An 18,053-nucleotide genomic window follows, 5' to 3' on the forward strand; every position below is an offset into this window, starting at 1 on the left:
GGAGAAAGGTTGTTTTCTGCTGCTCCAGAGAAGCGGACACGGAGCAATGGATCCAAACGACAAGAAAGAAGATTCCACCTAAACATTAGGAAGAACTTTCTGACAGTAAGAGCTGTTCGACAGTGGAATTTGCTGCCAAGGAGTGTGGTGGAGTCTCCTACTTTGGAGGTCTTTAAGCAGAGGCTTGACAACCATATGTCAGGAGTGCTCTGATGGTGTTTCCTGCTTGGCAGGGGGTTGGACTCGATGGCCCTTGTGGTCTCTTCCAACTCTATGATTCTATGATTCTAAAAGAGGAGATATGAGATCCACCTTCAGATATCTCCAGGGCTGTCACATGGAAGAGGGACCCAGCTTTTTCTCTTGCTCTGAAGAGTGGGACACAAACCAATGGTTTCAAACGACAAGAAAGGCTTCTGACTAAACAGCAGGTAGAACTTTCTGATGGCAAGTGGAAGGGTGTTGGACTCTCCTTCGTTGTAGGTTTTTCAGTAGAGGTGGAATCACCACCTGCCAAGGCTTCTTTACCTGCGACTCCTGGATTTCAAGGAGTTGGACCCCTTGACCCTTTGGATCCCCTTCCAACCCTTCTGTGATTCTACAGCTCTATGAAAAACTTCCATAGGTGTCACCATGCTTGTCTGTTGCAAGTGGACTCTCATCCATGAATCAGTGTGCTCTAGAATGTCCTGTTGCTGCTCTGTCTATTGCAGATTCAAAAACTTTTTGCTGTTACATTTGTTGTTTTAGGATTTGGCAAGGGGTTGTTTTGAGTCCTTAATGCACGTGTTTGTGTTTTTAAGAACGCCGTGTAGGGGTGGCTGTGACAGTACAGTGGTACCTTGGTTCTCAAATGCCTTGGTACTCAAACGCCTTGGTTCCCAAACATCGAAAACCCGGAAGTAAGTGTTCTGGTTTTCGAACTTTTTTGGAAGCTGAACGTCTGCTGTGGTTGTTGGCTATTGTTTCCATGGTGCCCGCACCAATCAGAAGGTGTGCCTTGGTTTTCGAACATTTCGGAAGTCAAATGGACTTCCAGAACAGATTAAGTTTGGCACTTTTGTTTTTGCTCTCTTATTTATTTTATAGGATAGTACATTGATTATTGCTTTCGTTTTATGAATCAATATGCTTTTATTTTATGAATCAACAGTGTCATTAAAGAGTAAAATTCATGTTAAATGGCTGTTTTAGGGGTTATTTTCAAAAGTTTGGAACGGATTAATCCATTTTGCATTACTTTCTATGGGAAAGCGCACCTTGGTTTTGGAACGCTTTGGTTTTGGAACGGATTAAGTTTGAGAACCAAGGTACCACTGTATCGTGAGATGTCGTCATCATAGCCATTGCAAACCCCTTTCCCAATCAAAGGAAAAGGTGAGCATATTTTTGGGCAGTTTAAAAAGCAGGCCCTTCCCTCTGCCCTCTTCTTGCACCAGCCCTTGCCCTTAGCCTGGGTCCAGCTACACATTTTCTTGCCCCTATGGGGTGGTGAGAGGGGGCTTGCCATGCCCTTTACCAATGAGTTGTGGGGTGCTTTGGCACTGGGCAGAGGGGGGAAACTTCAGCCTCCGGAGTAAGCAAATGCATCACAGGAAGAAAGGTCACAAAAGGGCAGAAGCAGCTGGTCTGCTAACGTTTATTTAAAATCTGTCCTTGCTGCCTTCCTCCTTTGCAACAGGGCCTCCCGAGGCAGCTGGCCATAAGAGGAGATGAACTTGCAATAGACGCATGGTCTGCGCTTGCTTTTGTTTTAAGGGAGTTGGCAGCGGTGAAGACGAACGGCGTTTTATGGTGCCGTTTGTCACTAGCGATGCCACCAGCCGAATCCCAGAAGTGTGGCCGTATTTCACGCATTACTCAACAGCAGCCAGGGAGCGGCTGGCGAGAGAGGGAATCACGTTTCCCGGCTGGTGGGGTGCGCAAAGGCAAAAATAGGGGCATGCCTGGATCTGGTGGAGCAGGAAACTTGTGCATTTCAGTGCATGAAGAAAAGGTCTTCCTCCAGCCCTGTCCTCCTGCAGTTAAGGTCTGTGGGTCATGCATGGAGAAGGGCTCAGGTTCAGTTGTGTGGCGAGTTCCCGCCCCGCCCCCAGGCAGAAATAATGACACATGACACAATTATTAAAGTTAATGGGCTTAAAAAGGCCACAACTTCCTTGGTTACAGGTGATGAGCGGTATTGGCTTAGGCATTGGACCTAACCGACCACCGTATTTCTCGCTCTATAAGACGCACCAGACCACAAGACGCACCTAGTTTTTGGAGGGGGAAAACAAGAAAAAAAATATTCTGAATCTCAGAAGCCAGAACAGCAAGAGGGATCACTGCGCAGTGAAAGCAGCAATCCCTCTTGCTGTTCTGGCTTCTGGGATAGCTGCGCAGCCTGCATTCGCTCCATAAGACGCACACACATTTCCCCTTGCTTTTTAGGAGGGAAAAATGAGTCTTATAGAGCAAAAAATACGGTATATCTGACTCCAGCCCATCTGCTTGAAGTCCGGGAAGGGTTAACCACCAGTAGGGAGAGTCCTGCTGATGCACATCAACTAGGAACTCCCCTGGGGTCACTGATAAGGGGTGTGCCTTAGGCCCTCACCTCCCCAGGCTTCGGACAGGGCCACGCCCCCCAGAATCCTTTAATGGAATACCCTTCCAAATGTGGGCCAGGTGATGGCACTACCTCCCCTCTTCCATCTACAGAACAATACCCATGCCTAACAGCCAATACCAAGAAAGTTGTGGTGATTTGCTACGAGGTAGGTGAAAACCAAGTGGCTGGTGCCAATTTGCCAAGAGGAAAAATTCCTACCAGGCCCCTCAACGGCGACCAACCAAGGTCCATAGCAAGGTCAAAGAACGAAAACCTTCAAGGGCGGGAGGGTGGGAAAACCGGAGCAGCTGGCGAACGGACAAAGAGGGAGATCCCCAGCTGCGTTCTGCCTTAAATAGGGCAGGCCACACCCCCAGAGCATCCCAATTGGCCAGCCAGAGGGTGACGCAGCAGGGAGTCCCCCAATCGTGCAGGGGCTGGCCTCCCACCCCCCGGGTACGTGGAGGGGCCGTGAAGCCCGCAACCCCACCTCCTCCCCAAGGCAGAAGTGGCTTTCCCAGAAAGAACAGCAGGCACAACTGAGATGCCGCCAAGGGAAACCCTCTATGAGTTGGTGCCAAAGAAGGATAGAACTCTCTTTATGTATGCCACAACAGCAGCAAGAATGCTCATTGCAAAGTATTGGAAGACACAATATCTACCCACCCTGGAAGAATGGCAGATGAAGTTGATGGACTACATGGAACTGGTGGAAATGACTGGCAGAATCCGAGACCAGGGAGAAGAGTCGGTGGAAGAAGACTGGAAGAAATTTAAAGACTATCTACAGAAATATTGTAAAATTAATGAATGATAGAATGATGTTGGATAGCAACTAAGGGGTTTCCAGCTGCAATGATTTAAGAGAATATGAAAAAAGGGTTATAAATGGGTTAAAATCTAATGGTAAGGATTTGCTGAACCAATAAATTGAAGTGGAATACAAAAAAAGGGATGTATGAGGAGGTCCGGGAAATAAGTTAAAAGAAAATAAGTAAAAGAAATAATGTATGTTTTTAACTGTTTTTATTTTGTATTTTTCTTTTTTCTTTTTCATTTTTTCTGTTATATTTCAAAAAAAAATTAATAAATATTTTATTAAAAAAACCCCACAAAAGAGCCTTCTTCCCCCCTGTGTTTTTGAGCAACTGATATTCGGAAGCATTTCTGCCTCCGACCACAGAAGCACAGCCATCTAGGCTAGTAGTCATTGGTAACCCTCATTATTATTTTTTTGTACCTTTGCTCTGCACATAGCAGCTAGTGTCAAGGTAATGTGATTTCCCCCCATTACTTGGCCTTAGTCCAGTATACCTGAAGGAGCATCTCCACCCCCATCGTTCACTGAGGTCCAGATCTAAGTGCCTTCTGGCGGTTCCCTCCCTGCAAGAAGTGAAGTTGCTGGGAACCAGGCAGAGGGCCTTCTCGGTGGTGGCTCCCTCTCTGTGGAACACCCTCCCATCAGATGTCAAGGAAATAAACAACTACCTGACATTTAGAAGACATCTGAAGGCAGCCCTGTTTAGGGAAGTTTTTAATGTTTGACGTTTTATTGTGTTTTTAATATTCTGTTGGGAGTTGCCCAGAGTGGCTGGGGAAACTCAGCCAGATGGTTGGGGTATGAATAATAAATGATGATGATGATGATGATGATGTGCTGGAGAGAGGAGAGCTTCTGTGTGCTTTGGCATGGCCTCTTCATCACCAGACACCTAGAACTTCCATCCAGGTTTGAGCACTGGGAAATCTCCCTTTGAGTTTTCCCTCTGGCTAGGCACAGTTAAGTTCCTCTCCTGCCGCATCTTCAGAGTTGGCCAATTCATAGAATCACAGCATGATAGATTTGGAAGGGACCCTGAGGGTCATCTAGTCCAACCCCCCCTCTGCAATGCAGGAATCTCAACTTGATCGCACATGACAGATGACATTCACAAAGGCAGCCTCTAAGGATTCCATCAGAAGGGCTGCATTCTCGGAAAGCAACTTTATATTTCAGGGCAGAGGGCAAAATCTGGAATTGTCTTCCTGCTGCTCCTCTTTTTGATAACAGGGCTCATCATCGCTCCCAGAAAACTTGTTTCTAGATCAGCGACAGAGCTATTAGCACAGCACTACAAAAGCAAAGGGCTGCGAAGAAACGTCTTCACCATTGACCAGATCAAAGAGACTCCGAGAATGAAGATTAATTTTGCATTTGTTCAAGCGGAGGCCACTGCAGAGCAGAGCAGCCTCAGAGCTGTTTATCTGTGACGTGTAATGTGGCTTCTAGCACAGCAGGCGGTCCTTTTGAACCATCATCCCTAGAAAAAGAAGGAAGACTGGTTCTCTGGAATGACACTCTGGTGAGCCTGTTCAGACATGGCGCTGGCCACAACCCTGGGTTGGGCAAATGTGGAAGTGACTGAGCACTGGCTTTCCCTCTTCGGAGCGTAGCCGTTGTGGCAAGGAGCCACCCAGAGCCCTCTCCTCCTCCATGAATTTGCCCAGTCCTCTTTTAAAGCCGTTCAAGTGGGCAGCCATCCCTGCCTCCAGTGGCAGGGAGTTCCACAGTTTAACTATGTGCTTCATAAAGAAGTCCTTTTATCTGTCCTGAATCTTCCAACATTCATCTCCAGCAGGCGTCTACCAATTCCAGTGTTAAAAGAGAAGGGTTGTTCAAGCTGCTTTCTCCATGCCAGGCATAATTTTATAAACTTCTGTTGTCCCGCCTCTTTACTCACCTTTTCTCTAAACTAAAAAGTCGCCAAAGCCAGTGGCTGTCCCACCATCATGTGCTAGGGAGCGCCATAGCTTAAGCATGTGCTTTGTGAAGAACTCCCTTTCGTTTCTCTTGAGTCTCCTGCCACACAATTTGGCTGAATAATAATAATAATAATAATAATAATAATAATAATAATAATAGTAATAATTTATACCCCACCCATCTAGCTGGGTTTCCCCAGCCACTCTGGGCGGCTTTCAGCGGAATATTAAAATACAATGATTCATCAAATATTAAAAGCTTCCCTAAAGACAGCCTTCAGATGTCTTCTAAAAGTCAGGTAGTTGTTTATTTCTTTGATATCTGACAGGAGGGCGTTCCACAGGATGGGCGCCACCACCAAGAAGACCCTCTGCCTGGTTCCCTGTAACCTTGCTTCTCGCAGGGAGGGAACCACCAGAAGGCCCTCGGAGCTGGACCTCAGTGTCCGGGCAGAACGATGGGAGAGGAGACGCTCCTGCAAGTACACTGGACCGAGGCCGTTTAGGGCTTTCAAGGTCAGCACCAACACTTTGAATTGTGCTCGGAAACGTCCTGGGAGCCAATGTAAGTCTTTCAAGTGTTATGTGGTCTCGGCGATCACCAGTCTAGCTGCCGTGTTCTGGATTAGTTGCAGTTTCTGGGTCACCTTCAAAGGTAGCCCCACGTAGAGCGCATTGCAGTAGTCCAAGTGGGAGATAATCTTTAGGTTCGGTATTAGGAGGTGGGGAGACCAAGCTAGCATTTTTGCTGTTGTGCAGTATGTCCATGATGCAATTAATGGAGGAGGTTTGACTCTGCAGCCATGGTTCAAGGCAGCCGTGCTTCTGAATCCCAGTTGGTAGAAACCACAGGAGGGGAGAGTTGCTCTTGTGTTTGAATCCTGCTTGTGGGTTTCCCATAATGGCCATCTGGTTGGCCACTGTGAGATCAGGATGCTGAACTCGATGGGCCTGATCCAGATGGTTCTTCTTATTCTCTTATGTCAGAGTTGAGGGATCTGCCAGGACAGTTTTGGTCTCCACCTTGCTGCCCCGGCTGGCAGAACTTCAGCCTGTCTGGGGAGACCCTAAAGAGACCCCCCCCCAAGTGATTTTTGTCCAACCCCCTTTCATTAAATTTCATCTTTTGTTGCTATTGCTGCTGCTGCTGCCTTCTTTTCAGTGTGCAAAACCGGCTATTTTTGCAAGTCTAATTAAGAGGAATGACATTCAACACTTTTGAGCAAGATTTTCTATTTTGAACCAACATTTCAGTTTTCTGACTGGGGAGAGAAAGGAAGCTGAGGGATGTCATTGGGAGAAGCCGGCATTTGAAGCAAACAGCTTTTGTTTCAGAAACGTTGACTCACCGCAAGCCCACCTCTGTCCCAGACGCTGTGGCCTTCAGGGCTCAGGTGTGCTTTGGGAAGGTTCATCTGGCTAGGTGGTACCTAGCTGGTAGACTCTCGGACTGGCATGGCACCATTGAGCCCAGCTGGCTCTGAGCACTGGAGCAGCTGGCTTCAGATATTGTGAGCAGCCCCCTCCATCCACAGCTGCCACCAGGCCTGCCTCAGTTTCTCCTCTGGTTAAGAGAGCATTCTAAGGCTCAGACCTCCAGAGCCAGGTCCCAGAAGCCACACTGCCATCAACATGCAGAACTCTTAATTGGACAAGAATCTACCATATTTTTCGCTCCATAAGACACACTTTTTTCCTCCTGAAAAGTAAGGAGAAATGTCTGTGTGTCTTATGGAGTGAATGTGTGATCCCTGGAGCTGAATTGCCCAGGGGCGAAAAGCAGATCGTGCTTTTTTTTTTTTAGAAAAAGGAAGGGGGTGTTGAAACAAAGCCGCTGAGCAGCTGATCGGCAAGCGATCGGGAGGGAGATAAGGGACGCTAGCGATAAAGGAGGCTGCATGGGAAGGGGGAGGTAAAAGCACATGGATCGTCAGGATTTTTGCATTGGGTCACCCCAAATTCACCATCAGATCACATAGCATGTCCATAGCTACAGCCTGCACCAAAAAAACCCACGCATCCACTGTTTTGTGGGGCCACAATGGCGCAAAAATGTGGTTACAAAGCACGGATCCACATGGATTCTCAGGATTTTTGCATTGGGCTACCCCAAACTCACCGTCAAATCACATGTCTGTGGCCACAGCATGAACCACAAAAATCATACACCCACTGCTTCGTTCAGAATTTTTTTTTCTTGCTTTCCTCTTGTAAAAACTAGGTGCGTCTTATGGTCAGGTGCATCTTATGGAACAAAAAATATGGTAATCACATTGGAAGAAGAGATTAGGTTTATTTAGGGTGGTGGAACAAGGGAAACTTCCAAGCTGCCACTTTTGTGGGGGGTGGGATTCAGTTATAAACCTGCAAATTTAGGCTATGCAGTTAAACGTTGGCTTGGAGCTCTTTGCACAACATGCTCGCGTCCCTCAAAGGTGGGACTTTTTGCAATGAAGGGGAATTGCAGTGGGAAGTGCGAAAGAACTGCTGCTTAGCGCAGGGTCATCTGAATTACCTGCAAGCCACCAGAAGGAATGCCGTCTAGCCTCCCCGCAAACTTTGTGCAAGCAAATAATAAGGAACGCTGAAGAAAACGGGTTTCCTGGGTTGTGCTGGGTATTAGGTTAAGAGGCAGGTCAACAGCAAAGGACCCAAAGTTTAAAAAAAGGAGGGGGGAAGTGGTGCCAAACTCCCAACTGAAGCTCCAGCCTTGCTAAGAGTATAAGAAGAGATTGGCCACTGGATCAGGCCAAAGGGGGCCCATCTGGTCCGGCACTCTGTCCTCACAATGGTCCACCAGATTTCCTTCAGTGCGGGGGGGTTGGACTAGGTGATCCTTGGGTGCATTCCAGCTCTTCAAGTCTGTGATTCTACTGCTTTATAAACAGTGTTCTGGATTATCATCCTGCCAGTGTTTCTCTTTTGAAACTTAGAATCCAGATGTGCATGAGCTCTTCACCTACCAAGCTGCTCCTGGATGACTTTAAATATGTTCGCTGTTTAGAATATAGAATCGTAGAACTGTAGACAAAGGTCCGTATAGTTCAAGCTCTGGTTTTCCCAGTAGTGATGTGTGGAAGTGAGAGCTGGACCATAAAGAAGGCTGATTGCCGAAGAATTGATGCTTTTGAATTCTGGTGCTGGAGGAGACTCTTGAGGGTCCCATGGACTGCAAGAAGATCAAACCGATCCATTCTGAAGGAAATCAGCCCTCAGTGCTCACTGGAAGGACAGATCCTGAAGCTGAGGCTAAAAGACTTTGGCCACCTCATGAGAAGAGAAAACTCCCTGGAAAAGAGAAGGGGACGATGGGGGGTGAGATGGTTGGACAGTGTTCTCAAAGCTACCTGAAAAGAATGCAACCTGCGTCTGCTCATGCACAGGTCGCAATTCGCCGCCTCTGCGCATGCACGTGATGTCATTCTGCGCGTCTGCGCATGCGTGAGCGGTGAAACCTGGAAGTAACCCTTTCCGGTACTTCTGGGTCTCCACGGGACGCAACCTCAAAATGCACAACCTGAAGCAAATGCAACACGAGGTATGACTGTATTAATGAAAACAACATACACAGCGCATCATGTTAAGGAAAGCTGTGTACAAAAAAACTGTGCATGTTAGTCAAAATGGTGTACAAAAATGTGCATATTAGGAGAAATGTGCGCTGAAACACTGACAGATTTTCATGAGGATTTCTTTATATAAATTGAGAGAGAGAAAGCACAAATCGCTGCAGGTGGACAGCCACATTTAAGGTTGGGGAAATGAGAAACTGGGGGGGGGGGGAATGAGAGAATCCGCCATCCCTGTCTTTAGGCCTGAAGGTGTGGGACAAAAAAAGATTTTTTGGGAGGGGGGTGTTGGAGCAGGGAAGAAACCTCCTGGGTTTGGATGGAGAAAGAAGTCTGAGCAGTCTGGCAGGGGGTGGGGCTGGTGCTGTATTTGGCCCTCACGCCCCCCTCCCTGAGCACCTGCTTCCCGTCTGTTCCACCTGTAAACAGTTATTCCCCCAAATGAGCATAAGCTTCTCAAGCAAACAGCGGCTCCTGGAACATCTTTCTGCCTCGAGGAGTGGGGGGGGGGACTATTAATGGGATGAAAAGTGGTGCTTTGGCCTAAATATTGGCTTATTATTTTATTAAGTTTCCACTTCATAATATATATATAAAAGCATCCATGTTACTCACATTAAATTTTTGCTCGTATGAGCTGGTCGACTCCCTCCTTTAATATTTTATATATATATACTGTATTTGTGTGTGTGTATATATATATATATATAATATATATAAATAAATATTGGGTTATTTTGCCCCGTCTTTTTGTGTCTGCCAAACAGCCGTTATTCTCTTGTTAATTATGCTGCTTTAAATATGCATTTTATATTTGACTTCACTTAGCAATAGTTGGGGGGGGCTTTTTTTTTGAAATGTTTAAGATTTTTTGTTTGTTACCTTCGTTTCTGTTAAATATGTATTCTGGAGTTGGCCTCCTTCGTAATGTTTTATTTTGAAATCTTTTAAGAGAACATTTATCTTAGTTTCCCGTTAATTATGTTGCTTTGACTGTATACTCTATAGTTGCCTTTCTTCAGAAATTTTTGATTCTGGATTGTTTTAATATGCTGTAAACTGCTTTGACGTTTTGCTAAAAAATATAAAGCAGTATAGAAATGAAACGAATAATAATCCTGGCCACCTCCTCTCTCACATTGCTGGACCTTTCATTTCCCAAGCGGCGGGCTGGACTGGATGACCTTTGGGGGTCCCTCCCGAGTCTACAAACAGGCCTCCAGGTGGCCTCGCAGGGCAGCTTCCTCCTCCTCCTCACTGTTCCTTCCTTCCCTCCCCAGGTGAACGGTGTGAACGTGGTGAAGGTTGGGCACAAGCAAGTGGTGTCTCTGATCCGCCAGGGGGGAAACCACCTGGTGATGAAAGTTGTCTCTGTCAGCCGCAAGCCAGAGTCGGAGGACATTGTTCGGAAGAAAGGTGAGTGCAGCGCGCGTCCCCCCAAAAAAAACACCCCAGCCCTGGTCCTTCTCTGCCCCCTCTCCTCCTGGTCTCCTACTTCTCCCCCTGGCACCCAGCCCAGCCTGGCTCTCGTGCCCCCTTCCTAGGACCTGGCTCTCATTCCCCCATCTTTGGGGTACCTCTGGGTGCCTTCAACTGCCCTCCTCGTACATCCCACCATCCGGCCGCCCTAGGGCCTGTCAGGAAAGCAGCCTCGGTGGCCCACATCATGTGGGGTGGCCCACACGTAGCTACCCACACTTCCAAGGAGAGGCCTGAGGTGTCAAAAGGTGCGCTGGATGAAGCCGTACCAAGAGAGCAGAGAGAGACAGAAGGAGACAGCGTGCAACACACAACCCTCGTGGAACGGACCGGCCGAGGGACAACGTGGCACAGGACTAGATCCGGGGAAGAAGAAGAAGAAGAAGAAGAAGAAGAAGAAGAAGAAGAAGAAGAAGAGTTTGGATTTGATATCCTGCCTTTCACTCCCCTTATGGAGTCTCCAAGTGGCTAACAATCTCCTTTCCCTTCCTCCCCCACAACAAACACTCTGTGAGTTGAGTGGGGCTGAGAGACTTCAGAGAAGTGTGACTGGCCCAAGGTAACCCAGCAGCTGCATGTGGAGGAGCGGAGACGCGAACCCGGTTCCCCAGATTACAAGACTACCGCTATTAACCACTACACCACACTGGGGACCCCGGACCGCCTTCCCAAGATCCTGCAGAGGGGCTGCAAGGCCCAGGACCGCAGAGGGATCCGCTGCACCAGAAGCTGCTTGCTCTGGAGCAGGAAGGAGACACACCGGCGTGGGTGGCCACTGGGGTCAGCCCAACTTGCCCACATCGCTGGAGTGTCAGAAGCCTCCCTGGGGCCTCAGCGCTGGAGAAAAGAGTGCAGGATGTTGCCCCAAGGCTGGCTGGGATGGAGCAGAGCGCCTGGGGTGGATTTTAGCCTGCGGGAGATGCTGCACTGAGGACAGGGCTGTGGCAGCTTCAGAGAGGAGCCGCGTTGACAGGACACCTCAAAGCTCCTCCTCTGGGGATGTTTTTGTGTAGAGCAAAGGCAAGGAAGAGGCGACGTGATCGGAGTTTGCAAGATCCCGCATGGCATGGAGAGCGTGGAAAGAGGCTTTGCTCTGCCTCTCCAAAGACTAAAACTCGTGGGCATTCCATGGAGCCGAATGTTGGGGGAAAATCCTTCTTCTTAAACTGTGGAACTCTCTGCCACAGGAGGCAGTAAGGGCCGACTTGGATGGCTTTGAAAGAGGATTAGACAAATGCATAGAGGAGAAGGTGGTTGGAGCATAAGACTCTTAAACTCTAGGTCATGGGTTTGAGTGCCTTTCATAGAATCATAGAGTTGGAAGAGACCACAAGGGCCATCGAGTCCAACCCCCTGCCAAGCAGGAAACACCATCAGAGCACTCCTGACATATGGTTGTCAAGCCTCTGCTTAAAGACCTCCAAAGAAGGAGACTCCACCACACTCCCTGGCAGCAAATTCCACTGGCAAACAGCTCTTACTGTCAGGAAGTTCTTCCTAATGTTTACGTGGAATCTTCTTTCTTGTAATTTGGATCCATTGCTCCGTGTCCGCTTCTCTGGAGCAGCAGAAAACAACCTTTCTCCCTCCTCTGTGTGACATCCTTTTATATATTTGAACATGGCTATCATATCACCCCTTGACCTCCTCTTCTCCAGGCTAAACATGCCCAGCTCCCTTAGCCGTTCCTCATAAGGCATCGTTTCCAGGCCTTTGACCATTTTGGTTGCCCTCCTCTGGACACGTTCCAGTTTGCCTTTGCTGGCCAAAGAATCCCTGCATCTCAGGGGATTGGACTAGATGACGCTCGTGGTCCCTTCCCGATGCTGCTGAATACCAATGGCTGAAAAATGCAGGAGGGGAGAGGGTTTCTCTTGCGCTCAGATCCTGCTCCCGGGCTTCCCTGGGGGGGGGGCATCTGGTCAGCCAGGGGGCTGGACTAGATGGGCCAAGGGCCTAAACCGGCAGGCTCTTCCGATATTCTAATTTGCAAAGCTTCCTAGCAGGGATAAATCGTACCTGCAGAGCTGACCTCTGGCAGGTGTGCAGACCAAGCATTTGACAGGGTCAGCCTCCAGGGACCTCCTGGCAAATCCCTGCCAGCCTAACATGGGCATTGGGGGCTCCATGGGGTGCACAAGGCTGTTGGGGGAAGACAAAAGAAAACCCTTCTTCGCACTGCGTTCCGTTAGACTTTGGAACTTCGAAGGAGGATCAGACGATTCCTGGGCCATAAGGCTTCCAAGGGCTGTTCGCCAAAGGGGCAGAGTTCAGTCTCCCCTGTGCCTGCGAATGCCATGTGGCTGGCCTGTTGTCACCTCTTGGACTTCATTTATTTTATTTAAAAAATTATTAGTTTTTCAACATATCATTTTCAACAGTAATTAAACATACTTTTACATCTTTCACAATTTCTTTTGACTTCCATCCATCACATCTGAAAATTCTCCAATCTATTTAATTAATTTACATTTCTTATTGTCACTATTACATTTAAATCTCATAACTAATGTCTCTCTTCTTTCTCTTCTTTGCAATATTTCATATATTTCTCCTTACAAAACTTCTTGTAGCCCTGCTAGCGTAATTTGTTGATTACAGCTGCTCTTCAAATAATTCGTTTATTTCTTCCAATCTTCTGTAAGTCTCTGGTCCCACAAGTTTTGAATCCTGACTGTCATTTTATCCAATTCTGCGTAGTCCATTAATTTTGCCTGCCATCTGATGGGCTTCATGAGTGGGTAGGAATTCAAACCCAGACCCCCGTGCTGCCAGCCAGGCTCTCTGCCCAGCGGTGGAGCATATGCCCACACTGCCCAGGGCGGGCATGCTCCCAAGGGGGGCAGGACACAGAGGGTGCCCTCATAGGCACGGGATAGCCACTCGGGTGCATGGAGTGATGCGCGCACCCTGCAGCCAGGGGCAGAGCGAGCCAGCGATGTTGGATATTCAGCGCGCCGTGCACCCGCGACTCCCAAGCCTCCCCCCGAGCTGTCAAGACAAAGGGGGAAGGGGCGAATACGACTGGCAAAGTGGGGCAGCTACCCCCCTTCCCCTGATGGCTAGGGGTAGGCTTGTCACCCCCCTTAGCGAAGACACCCAAGGTGGTCCACCTCACCTCACCCCCCGACTCTGCCCATCAGGCAGTGACCTTTGCTGTGGAGGACTCCTTGTGTGAAGTGAAGCCTCCAGTTCTCACAGCCAGCCAGTGAGAGATGCTTTTTTTGAGGGGGACCCAGGCTGCCATCACAAGCAAAGGTCAACCTGGCAGCACTTTTGGAAGCTGCCTGCACATTGGCCCCTTGGGATGGTCCACAGGATTCAACCGTGATTAAAAAACAGGCCAATATTTGACTGATCAATATGGACGGGTGTGCCCACCGTCCATAGAGCCTGCCTGTTGTTTAGTCGTTGTGTCCGCCTCTTCGTGACCCCCTGGACCAGAGCACGCCAGGCCCTCCTGTCTTCAACTGCCTCCCGCAGTTGGGTCAAACTCATGTTGGTAGCTTCGAGAACACTGTCCAACCATCTCGTCCTCTGTCGTCCCCTTCTCCTTGTGCCCTCCATCTTTCCCAACATCAGAGTCTTTTCCATGGAGTCTTCTCTTCTCTTGCGGTGGCCAAAATCTTGGAGTCTCAGCTTCAGGATCTGTCCTTCCAGTGAGCACTCAGGGCTGATTTCCTTCAGAATGGAGAGGTTGGATCTTCTTGCAGTCCGTGGGACTCTCAAGAGTCTCCTCCAGCACCAGAATTCAAAAGCATCAATTCTTCGGCGATCAGCCTTCTTGATGGTCCAGCTTTCACTTCCATACATCACTACTGGGAAAACCATAGCTTGAACTATATGGACCTTTGTCGGCAAGGTGATGTCTCTGCTTTTTAGGATGCTGTCTAGGTTTGTCAATGCTTTTCTCCCAAGAAGCAGGCATCTGCCCCTCCTAAAAGTTGTGCCAGAGGCGTCGCCGCCCGAAATATACGGATGAGGAGGATTGCTCAGTGTGCACACGCATTGGAGGTTTTTAAGCAGAAGGTTGGGGGCCCTGTGTCGGGGATGAGATGCCTGCATTGCAGGGGGTTGGACTTGATGACCCTTGGGGGTCCCTTCTGACTCTATCATTGGCTTTGTCAAGAAGCTAGCCCTGAGGAAGGACTGGGTGGGAAGCGAAGCTGTAGTTCTGGCATGAGTACCAGCCAGTCACATCTCATGCGCCTCCCATGCTCCATGTGAGCAGCACCTGCCGATTACAAGCTACCCTTTCTGGCTGAGGCCCCCACCACCACCTCTTCTTCCGGGTATGGGGTGGGGCAGTGGCTGCCTTTCCCCCCCCCCCCACTCCCTGGTGCCACAGAAGCCTCGCCTGTGGCGAGTCAGGAGGGAGCTGGGAAAGCGAGGCAGCTTCCCTCCCACACAGCGGAGACAGAGCGAGGGGGAGGGTGGGCTCGGCTCCTATTTTTAGCCCTGTGGGTCTGTGCTGTGGGGAAGGAGGAGACAGCTGTGGGGGGAGCTCCAGGGTCCCTCCGTGCCTGCTTGGGTGGCAGGGAGCCAGGCGGCTTGGAGAGCCAGCAGCGGGGAAAGGAAGGGAGGCAACTTGCCACCCAGTGCTGTAATTATCCTCCACGCTGCCAGTGCGCGCGAGTGCGAGTCGTGGGGAAGACGGAGCCGTGCGGTGGGCATCGCGCTGCTGACTCTGCTCACTGCCTCCTGGGGGGTCTGCTCATTCCCCGGCTGGAGGGAGAGAGAGAGAGACATCTCTGAGCTTTCGGCACCTCCGGCAGACGTGGCGATCCGTCCCTGAGCACCCAGGTGGCCGGCACCCAGCAAAGCACCTGTCTCCTCCTGCCTTCTGGGCTGGGCACAGCGAAGACCTTCTCCGGCAGTGAAGACCCCCGGGCACCTCCTGCACGAGCCGGCTGGCACCCATCCCCTGGCAGGAGACAGCCCAATTGCTCGCCGCTTCAGCAAGGGCAGGATCGCGTGGCGGACGGAGGTCTTCCCACCCCCCTCGACTCTCTGGCCTTGCCCCCCACCGCACCCCGACTGGGCCTGCAGCTTCCTCCCCGGCTCACCTTGTGTGGGAATCGTGCTTCTTCTCTGCTCCCCCCCTCCGCCCCTGTTTTGGGGGTCTCTGATGCAGGCGCCTCCGGCAGCAGCTCGGAGCTCCGGTTTCCATGGCGACGGGGAGCGTTGAAGCCCGCATTGTTACGGATCTCGGGGCGAGGGAGAGCGGAGCGACGAGCCAGCCTTTCCGCTCCTCCGCTCTGTCACAAACCCCATGGCAGATGGAGCCTCGCTCTGGCATCGCCGCCGCCGGACGGGCTGGCTAGGGAGAGCCGAGGACCAGCCCTGCCCTCTGCCGCCGCCGCCTCGGAGCGAGGTCTCCACGTGCCCAAGCTGCTTGGCAGCACTGCCACCAGGCAGAGGCCCCAAGGGCAGTGCCAGCCCCCAGAGTTAATGGAGAGCCAGGCCAGGCAGGGGAACAAGAGCCTGGCCATGAGAGCGAGGACCTAGGACCAGTGATATCACCTTGGTGCCGTGCCCCCTTTGCCCATGGCCTCCATGGCAGGGAGGGGTCCGCTGAGTGGCAGGATTGGGCAGACCATGCCCAGGAGCCCCCTGAGCTGAGGGTCCTGCCCAGAACGCTCTCTTGCCCCTGCCCCGATTGCCCTCCCTGCTCCCACCCCGGCCGGCCGCGGGACCATGAAGAAGTTTGCCTCCACTCGCAGCCTGAACAAGATCCTTCAGCAGTGCGACTCCTCCTCCTCCCGCGAGTACGAGGAGATCCAGGCCGTGGAGAAGAAGTGGCACCTGCACCTGGCAACGCCCAGGAAGCTGCTGGACCGCAAGTGCAAAATGCCCTCCCTCTTCCTTTCAGCCCCGCCGCCGCCCAAGAGGGCACCCAGTACCACCCTGACGCTGCGATCCAAGTCTATGACCGCCGAGCTGGAGGAGCTGGGTGAGTCCTGGCAAGGGGGCGGGAGGCCGAGGGGGTGGACCCAAAGGAGAGCATGCAGGGCGGGCAGGGCGGAGGGTTGCTGCCCCCACTCCTCAGGTGTGCACCACCCCCCAAGAGAGGTTCGGGGTGCCCTGGCCACACCCACCTGCCCTCTGCACCAGCTCCGAGGCTGTTTCAAGGCCACTGCCCTCCCAAATATAACCCTGCTTGGTAGGTGAGACTGGCGGTGGAGCAAGGTCACGCCCAGTGAGCTTCATGGCCAGGTAGGGGGGGATTCGAACCTTGGCCCCTCCCACATCATTTAACCAGCACAAGAACCCTGCGAGGTGGGTTGGCCCGAGAGAGGCAGCCACTAGCCTCCAAAGTCACGCCCGGTGAGCTGAGAGTGGGGGGGGGGGATTTGAACCCAGGCCTCTCCCAGGTCCTGGCCCAACACTCTCCCAGCGTTTGCCCTCTCCCAACTCCCCTGGCGTGGTACTTGTGGGGCCCGGTTTCCCCTCCTGATTCTGCGTTTCTGTGTCCATTCCTGCCACCAGCAACACGCTGCTGAGACTCCCTGCTTAACGCCAGACTGCTTCCAGCAGAACTTCCCTCTCCCTGCCCAGCTCTGGGCCTTTGCCCTCGTGGTGCCCGGGCACAGCCATCCACCCTCCAAGCCTGTCGTCCTTTTGACTCATTCTCAGCCTTGCTCTCTCCGACCTTCCTTCCGCCCCGGACCTCAAGGTGGCATAGATTTGGGTGGGTGCCCAAGAAGTCTCTCACCCGGGCGTTGACCAGGCCTGGACCTGCTTAGCTGGGCTAACGGGGCTGTACCCCTGTGCCCACCCTGCTAACTGCCCCCCCAACCCATCTCCGGACACAGGAACGCTTTGATCTTTCTCTGAGCAGGGGTTTGGTGGAGCGCAAAAGTCGGTGCCCTGTGGGGTCGGGAAGAGAACCATGGTTTCCTGTGCCCCTTTGCTTCCACCCCACTCCAGAGAAAAGTCTTGGCATCCGAGGGGGGTCACTGTTCCCACCTTTGGGGTGGCATACTCTGTCTTTGCTCAGAGTGCTCCTTGGAAAATCGCCAGCTTCTTCGGCAATTCGCGGGGGGGGGGGCAGCTTCCTGGCCCGAAAAGGAGGAGATAATGGGAGGGGGCAGGTTGTGCCTGAATGCTACACCCCCACCCCACCCCAATCCATGCACAGTCTCTTGCACAGCAGATGTGGGGCTGGCCTGGGCGGCTCAGGGAATCCTGGATGTGCTGAAAGTCTGGGGAAACTGAGCCCCAAAGGGGGTCCCTCCCTTCCTCTCCCCCCCACCAGCCTGTAAGGACATTCTTCTGAGGGGGGGGGCTATTTTCCAGTGCTTGGGCTCCAATCCACTCAGAACCCCTGTCCCTAGACTCTGTGTGGAAGGGGAAGGCAGTCAGCACGTGCCCAGAGACCCCCTCCCTTTCCAAAGCTGAGCTTTGGCAGTAGAGGGGGTGACTCAAACTGAGCTGGCCTGCTGTCGGGGGGGGCGCAAATCCCCCAGTGCTGCTCTTTGAGGCTGGGAAAGCATCCCCCCCCCAAGGTGAGCGGGTGCATGACATGGTGGGTGCTTGCATGGACGCCTTGCTGGGAAGCATCGCAGAATGCAGCTTGCCACCCCCAAAAAGCTTGGGGACAGACCATGACCCTCCCCTAGAGAGCCATCTTGCCTTGGCAGAGGCAGCAGACAAGGGGGCGCAGCATG

The 18,053-nt window shown here is 51.5% G+C and overlaps 1 protein-coding gene across 11 annotated transcripts in view; it reads left to right on the forward strand.

Annotated features, from left to right (window-relative positions):
• SHANK3 (SH3 and multiple ankyrin repeat domains 3) overlaps window positions 1–18,053 on the forward strand; it is a 443,257-nt gene that overhangs the window by 375,843 nt on the left and 49,361 nt on the right. For 10 of the 11 annotated variants that reach the window (XR_014516107.1, XR_014516108.1, XM_083460914.1 and 7 more), the window contains 2 exons: window positions 10,185–10,320; window positions 16,256–16,336. Coding sequence is in view for 9 of the 11 variants with exons in the window: in XM_083460914.1 (XP_083317040.1) it covers window positions 10,185–10,320; window positions 16,256–16,336 (217 nt within the window). In the remaining 2 variants the exon portion in view is untranslated. The remainder of the gene's footprint in view (window positions 1–10,184; window positions 10,321–16,255; window positions 16,337–18,053) is intronic. The other variant, XM_083460917.1, reaches the window with a different exon arrangement.

Source organism: Podarcis liolepis, assembly GCF_965112155.1.
Source record: "Podarcis liolepis genome assembly, chromosome: 10".
NCBI classification, from domain to species: Eukaryota; Metazoa; Chordata; class Lepidosauria; order Squamata; family Lacertidae; genus Podarcis; species Podarcis liolepis.